The sequence below is a fragment of the Cheilinus undulatus genome, linkage group 6 (assembly GCF_018320785.1).
Source record: "Cheilinus undulatus linkage group 6, ASM1832078v1, whole genome shotgun sequence".
NCBI lineage: Eukaryota > Metazoa > Chordata > Actinopteri > Labriformes > Labridae > Cheilinus > Cheilinus undulatus.
The window spans coordinates 18,555,440-18,563,430 of NC_054870.1; the positions used below are offsets into that span (position 1 = coordinate 18,555,440).

Consider the following 7,991-nt stretch of genomic DNA (forward strand, 5'->3'; position numbering starts at 1 on the left):
TGTAGTATATCTAAAGTTATTCTCTGATAGAGGTCTGCACTGTATTTTCTTTCAGTTAAGGCGCCTTGAATGGGAAAAGAGATGTATTAACATGAAATAATACAGTTTTACTAAAACTGCAGGTGAAATGCAGTTTTAGTACATTCACACATAATACCTACATTGGTGTAAAACTGAGCTTCAATCAAAATACTGTGTCCCCTGTGTGGCACTGAAAAGTTTGGCAACCTTAGGCAGTCTCTAGGCCTGAAAAAAAAAAAAAAAAACTCATATGAATTTCACTTTTAAATCCCCCAAATTACAAGAGGTCTTCCCATTTATTTTATTTTCCAACTGATTTTCTCTTTGACTCTGAATAAAGCAGTAATAAGCAATTTTTAAAAATAGCAAAAAGAAACAAACAAACAAAAAAAAAAAGAGGCGGAGTTGGGCCCCCCACCCCCCTCATTGCACAAGAGCTGTTTAAAGGATAACAATCTCTGTGACTGTGAGTAAGACACATTAGAGCCCTGCTATACTGCACATTACTGGTAAGTTTTTTTTCATTTTAGTTTGATCATGAACTTTCTTGTCGAAGTTGTCTTCATCATGGCTGTATTGTAGAATTAATTTTATCTGAAATATATGTTTAATAAAAAAGAGACCTCATTCTTTATTTTTTACTTGAGAGAGCTCACCATCTGTCAGCAGAGCTGTTTGTGCAGAAAGTTCTTAAAAGGCAAACAAAGCTTTGTTTACCGGTTATTGCTAAAAATACAATTTGCTCCAAATATACATGTAATCCAAAGAAATGACTGAATGTATATATTTGTAAAAAACACTTCTTTCATTTACATTACAAACTTCTTTTCCATGTAAAAAGGTGCAGAATTGTGTAGGCTACATGATTACAAAAACGTAACTTCTTTTCTCTCACTTTAAACATCAGATCACGATGTGGAACCTTGACTTTTATGACGACTTCTTCGACATCAATGACACCTTCCTGGTTTATGATTACGATTACGACCTTGAGAATTACACCATGCTTGATGAGTTTCCAAGATTTGACTACACAGAAGATGATTTACCAAAAGTCTCATATGTGATTGCATGGATTGTGATCTGGATAGGTTTCCCACTGACCTTAATGGCCATCTACGCTCTGTATTTATTGGTATGTTATGAATTATTAAACTTTCTTATTGATCCTTTTTTGATGTGTTAAGACTGCGACACAAGTTAACATTTTTAAAATAGTAACTGATTTTGGTATGGTTTGTGGTGTAGAAGGAGAGGATCAACTCAGCACACCCACATGTTACCATAGTCTATAGCATTGATCATCAACTGCAGGCCTAGGGGCCACATTAGGTCCCCCATGACTTTTCATTTGGCCACTAGAGGATAATTCAATTCAGAAAATTTGAGAGGGTAAAAATATGGCATGCAATTATTTAATTTTTTTTCATGAAGTTTAAATAAAACCTTCAACCTGGCAGCTTATCGGACCAGAAGTACACTGGTATTTCTGTAATTTGGCATTATAAACACATACGTATTATTGTTATCTTGATAGAAGTTTCAGTTTTTCACATTAGTTTTCCACTTAAGACTCTTTGAGAGTGCTATTTCCCCTGAACCTTCACAGAGGATCTGTTTCCTGCATGTGTTTTTGGCTAATCAAGGCTAATCGCCCCCTTGGGGCTGGCTGCAGTATAGATTACAGGGACTTGTCTAATTGTTAAAGGCCTATGGTTCCATTAATTTTGGGAGGAATTAATGTTTTTACAAGAATATGTTCAGTTTATTTCAATGTCTGGCCCCCACAGCATTGGCCAAGAAAAAGCTGGCCCTTATGAAAATGGAGTTGATGACCCCTAGTCTATAGTCTACCACAGGGGTGTCCAAACTTTTCCACTGAGGGCCACATACAGAAATATATAAGGGTATTGGGGCCACTATAATATCTGCAAGGCAAGGTTTGTGACATTGATTAATTTAGAAGAAGAAGAAAGGAGGAGCTAGGGTGGAGGAGGGTTGCCAGGAACGTGACATGCTGGATGCTGGATGCCAGGATGGCGGACAGCAGACGGCTACTGGAGCTGTTCAGGTGCAGCCCATCAGCCCTAAAAAGATGCCTTTTCTGCCAGAAGGCATCAAAGTTATTAATGAAGCCCATGTTATGGGAGCCACAGGCAGAGGAGAGCCAGGTGTTAAGGTCTAGCAGCCTGCTGAAATGCCTCACGCCTCGGTCACAGGTGGGGGTGGGGCCAGAAATAAAAACACCAAAGTGGGACCAATTGACTGCAGATTGGACTGCTGTTTGGAAATGTCTTTGGACCTGCATGAATGATGAGTCTGCTGGATGTTGAACTCATCCAGGCTTACAGTGTAGTGGATTTTTGTGAGCTGAAAGCATCAAGATTAAAACAAAAAGATCTCTGAATATTTTACTTTGTATGAATGAATCTAGAACTTAAAAACATTAAACTTTTCAAAGAAAGTCTCAGGGAACACCCCCCCAACTTTTACATGATCATGATCTAATTTTTGGGATGCACTTGTATTTGTAACCTACACTAAAAGACATTAATTTTTAGATGACATTAGATGGCACCCTCGCACCATGTTGCTCTTTAAATTTTTCCTCATGCTAGATGGAAACATAGCAAAAGAAATTTTAAACTCTTATTTTGCTGGACTTGGTACTAGAGGATTGTTTTCTTTTTGAACATCAGTGTTTTGTTTGGATTAGCATTGAATCTCTGGTGAGTTACAATGAAAATGTAGCATTTAAGCTAACAATTAGCTACATGCTTATTTTTATTTTTGCATTTATCCTTTATTTTCGCAGGGGAAAACCCACTGAGACCAAGGTCTCTTTTCCAGGGGTGGCCTGCAGCAATACAATACAATACAGAATTAAAAATATGTGTACATGGTTAAAACAGTTACAATATATTCATAAATATATATACAATTTGTTAACACATGCCCTGGTTTATAAATCACAATTTAAAGCAGCTGCATTTGTCCCATGTCCCATTTTGTTACCTTTAGAGACTGCTGTTTCATGTTAAGTTAAGTTTCTTTATTTTGTAAATACCATAAACCAAGCAGATATTTCTGTTAAACTGTAGAAATGTTTATAGTTTTTATTTCAGTTTTGTCATGAGTGGTAAACTTAAATGCTGTTTAAGAATGATACTGCTTAACACCGTATTGTTGGTCGTTATGTCTTCAGGAAGTAGATTTGTGATATATATCAGAAAAGGGAACTGTGTGTCATTTGCAGAATGCAACTTTTTTAAATGTAAAATAAGCTACAGTTTAAATTCAGACTGATGAGGACAAAATTATTAGCCACTCCATGGAAATATCATGTTTTTGAAGTATTATCCAAGGCTGTCAAACAGAGGAAGGAATTTTTAACACAGCTTTTCCAAACATCCCAGAATTATTTTGGATGCTTACATTATTTCACTTTGCACACAGAAAAACATTTTTTGTCAAAAAAAAAAAAAACAAAAAAAAACAAACAAACAAAACTCTCAGTGCCAACATTATTAGCCCTCCTGATGCTAATAGTCAGTTGTGTGTCTCGTTTTTGCTTGATAACAACCTGAAGATGTTTGTTGTAGTTCTCAGTGAGTCTCAAACACGTCTCCTCAGGAATCTCAGCCCATTCTTCTTTGGAGAATCTCTCAAGCTCCCCCAGATTTGATGGTCTTCTGGCATGAACCTTCACCCTACAGATTTTCAGTAGGGTTTGTGTAGGCCAGTCAACACCGTTCACTTTAATCTTCTGGCGGTAGTTCTTCACCAGGAATGATGTACAGTACTGTGCAAAAGTTTTAGGCATGGAGAGCGCTAACGGTTCTTCACAGGTCCTGATGTTCCACAACCCCAGGCTGAAGAGAGGAAGGGGGGCGGCCAGAGTCGGTTTCGACACATTTGACATGTACGTGTGTCGCTCAGCAGCCAAGGCTGGGCTTAACAGCATTTCTTTTGTCTGGGCCTTTGCACTCCTGGTAATACGCCCAGCAACCACCAACAGTTTTCAGGTGCTTAAAACATACACACAACAACCAGGGGGTTGTGGCAACCCTCCTACCCACCCTGGCAGTACCCTAGGCTATGTTTAAGCGCCACATCTACCCATAACTCCGCCCTAAAGCTGTGTTTTTTTTATTTTCCCATACCCTTTGTAATGTAATTGTAATGTACAAAGACATCCAGAGCATGACCTGGGTTGTGTCAATCCTCCTTCATGCCCAATGAGGCCCTCAGGTGGGCATACTCACCATTACACGCCTTACTTCAGCCTCAAATTTTGGCCCAAACATGCCTAAAACTTCTGCACAGTACTGTATGTTTTGGGTCGCAGTTGTGTTGAAAGATAAAGCAAATACCCAGTTATGCTGCTGACTGCTGACTTAGGTTTTCTTTCAAAGTCTTCAAATATCCTTCTTTCTTCATGATTCCTTCCACCTTTATGAGATTCCCTCTCCCAGACTCACTCAAGTATTCCCACTGCATAACACTCCCACCAGCATGTTTTCCTGTGGGGATGGTGTTCTTTTGGTTGTACGCCTCTCCCTTCTTTCTCCAAACATAAGCAACATATCTATGGCCACAGAGCTCTAGTTTAGTTCCATCTGAGTTTTTTCTTGGTCCTCAACTTCAGAGGCCATTCCTGGGCTCTAGGGATTTTCTTCTTTGAGACTACAATTCCTGACTTGGCTATCTCAAAATATTAAAATATTGTGAAAAAATCCAAATTGCAAAGGTTCTCTGAACCTTCTTTCTCTCATTCTGGCTCAGTAAACACAGCCACTCAGCAAAACCTGCATACTCAGAATAACACTGTCTGAGTTAATAGTAATATTAATACTTACTTACAGTGTAAATAAGGGTCCACAGCACAGAGAGTTGATTTAACTCATTTTGGAGAGTTGGTACCTTAACACTAATAAAGTGTAATTATTGACTCTTTTCAGAGTTAAAATTGACTCTTCTTAAACACTAACCAGTGTTTCCGTGTCTGTGGCTTTAAATGTTAATGAGCTGTCTGACTACGCCCCTTACCACACCCCTCCCAGTAAATGGATGTGGCACTCCTGATGTTACAATGTTACAGATGCTTTTATCCAAAGTTAAGGACCTGACTGGGATTTGAACCATCAATTTCCCAGATCAAAGTGAGCAGGGTAACCCACTGAACTATACATCATCTCAGCTGACAGCTGAGAGGAAGATCAGGAGAGGAGGGCGGGGCTTGTGGGGGGTGGTGCTAACTCCCCACATGAGGTCATGAGGGGAAAATCTGAGCTTGTTTCAGCACACATTTTCTGAAAGGAGGAGAAAGAGAGGGGAGGAGGGAATGGATTTTTCTGGTATTTGAGAGGATTGTGGACAGGCCAGGGGCACATATTTTTGTTGGAAGAGCCTGAAAAAAGGGATTTTTGCATATGTCCCCTTTAAGGTTCCGACCTGGGTTAAGAAGGAGAAGAACTGGACCATTGCTCAGTTGCCCAAAGTCCTGTTTTTAGATAAAAGTAAATTTCACCTGAAAAAAGGACTTTGGTGAAATGTCAAGAGCAAGATGAGAGACACCGGACTCAACAAAAAAGACAAGCTGAAAGCTTCTATTAGAGAAACTTAGACTGCATAACACTCTGGCAGTGCCACACACTGATTTGCTCCATGCCATGTTGCATGGATGCAGTCATTTGTGCAAATGGAGCTCCTACCAGTTACTGAGTGCATAAATGTGCATGAGTCAGCATTTCTGTTTCATAAATCCTTTTTCTGGACTGATGATATTCGTGATATTCATATATTTTGGGATAGTGGACTTTTAATTTTGTGAGCAGTAAACTGTAATCATAATTAAAACAAAGAAAGTCTTGATATATATACACACACACACACACACACACACACATATATATATATTTATAAGTTGAATGTAGAATATATGGGGTTTCACTTCTTGAATTAAATCACAGGATTTTTTAAATGATATTTTAATATTTTTGAGATGCACATGTGTATCAGAGTAGTCCAGACCTGCCCTCTTTGTGCAGTGTCTTGAAATGGCAGTGTCTTGAAATGGCTTTGTTTATGATTTGTTGCTATACAACAAATTATGATTATCTTTCAACTGCAGATTCAAGACAACCATGTTGCACCGGTTTATGTCATCAACCTCCTGATCTCTGACCTCATCCAGATGTGCTGCTTTGTGATCTGGGTAGCAGCACCTCGGAGACTTCTGATTGTCTACTTCTCTAAATGTACTCACTTCGTTGGTGTGATGGCCAGTGTTGGCTTCATGGTGTGTGTCTCCTTTGAGAGGTATGTAGTGTATATGTATTTGAATATTCAGATTCATGAAATACAAGAGCATGATGAATACTTTGACCAGCCTATGTCATTTTACAGGTATTTGGTGGTGGCCTGGCCTCTGTGGTACCGCTTCAAGCGAACCATTAAGCTCTCTGTGCTGGTGTCCATTGGGACATGGACACTGAGTTTCATGGACTTGTTTATAAGACTGTTGACTTTAAACTCATATGGATCTCGTATTATTCACTCCACCCTGCTCCTCCTTCCCTTCCCCCTTCTCATTTTCTTTTTGGCTGGGACCCTTAAAGCCTTGTGTACTGCCATTTCAGTGCCTCTGACTGAAAAACGGCAAATTGTTGGAACTTTAGTTCTGGTGCTGATTAACTACACGGTGCTTTTCTTGCCCTGGATTATTTGGATCACGGGAGTTTCCTACAGATATGTAGCACTTTACAATGTCAGGGATGCAGGTTTATACTTATCATTCCTGCAGTTCAGTCCTCTAGCAGATCTAATTCTGTACGTCTTCATGAGGAAAGGAGCTATTGATAAGCTGCTGGCTCGTTTATGTTTTTGCAGGATGACAGAGGAACAACAAGGTCAGGTCACTGTGAGGAATGGAGAAACCACAGAGGAGGTCAGCTCAGTCTAGAGAGCAGAGGAGAAAAAATATAAATGATTAATAGCTGATGTTGGAGTTAAATCTTCTGGATGTGTTTCTTTAATTCTGTAATCATTTAAAACAATTTTTGATTGTTTAATTAGGGTCATGTTTTTTATTTATTGTAAATGACCTCCAGGGCTCATCTACAGTACCTTCACCTTGGCCCACACTTTTGGAAGCACTGGCATAAGGACATATTCACCTAAGGCTCTGTATAAAACCTACTGTTATTGTTTGTAAATGTGTCTTATTTATCAGATCAATTAACTCTTCATAGTTTACAGGTAGCTGAAGTAACCTTCATAGTCTTCTTAAACCAGTACACTCTGGTCTGATGTTTCTGCAAGCAACAGATGATATATCCATCCGAACACCTCTGGTGTTTCCTGTGGTCAACACTATTAAACTGCTGGATGAGACTTCATTTTCTGTACAGTGTCATTTTTGACCCTTCTTCTAGCAACTTTAGGATGCAGGTTTGAAATACCGAATGTGTCAATATTTCCAAATAAACAGTTAAAAGTGTCAGTCTGAACATTAAGAACCAGTCCACAAAGCATTAATCCTGAAGCACCAGGGTTTGCACAGATTTGGCACCCACTACTTGCCCTGTTTCTGCACCATATCAAGAATTTGCTCCCATCATCTGCCAGTATTAACACAGCCACAGAGTATGGCATTGAAACACACTTTATGCATGTTTTGCCACAGGCCAAGTGACACATCACTAGCTTTGCACTGAGATTACTGACAGCGAGACAGAAACAAAGATAATGTTCAGACTGAGAATGCAGGATTGGTGTTTGGCTAAATGGAACATAACTGAAGGACTGTGAGGTATTTTAAAAGAAAAAATAGATTTCTCTAAAATTAGCCTTTAATGCTATCTTTGTTATGTCCAGAGCATTCATTATAATAAAGTTATAATGTGTTAAAACTGGCATTTGATGATTCTCCAAGAGGTTATTTTAATATGTCATTATCAGAAAATTAT

General features: G+C 39.0%; 1 protein-coding gene across 1 annotated transcript; it reads left to right on the plus strand.

Annotated features, from left to right (window-relative positions):
* Positions 1-6,402: 6,402 nt before the first annotated feature.
* Positions 6,403-7,193, plus strand: LOC121511513 (mas-related G-protein coupled receptor member B2-like). The gene has a single exon (XM_041790250.1). It carries the CDS (start codon positions 6,416-6,418, stop codon positions 6,983-6,985), a length of 570 nt encoding a protein of 189 aa, XP_041646184.1. The 5' UTR covers positions 6,403-6,415; the 3' UTR covers positions 6,986-7,193.
* The last annotated feature ends 798 nt before the right edge of the window (positions 7,194-7,991 follow it).

What these genes read in the sequence shown, in the direction of transcription:
- LOC121511513 (XM_041790250.1), top strand. Translation starts at nt 6,416, where the DNA reads ATGTCATTTTACAGGTATTTGGTGGTGGCCTGGCCTCTGTGGTACCGC.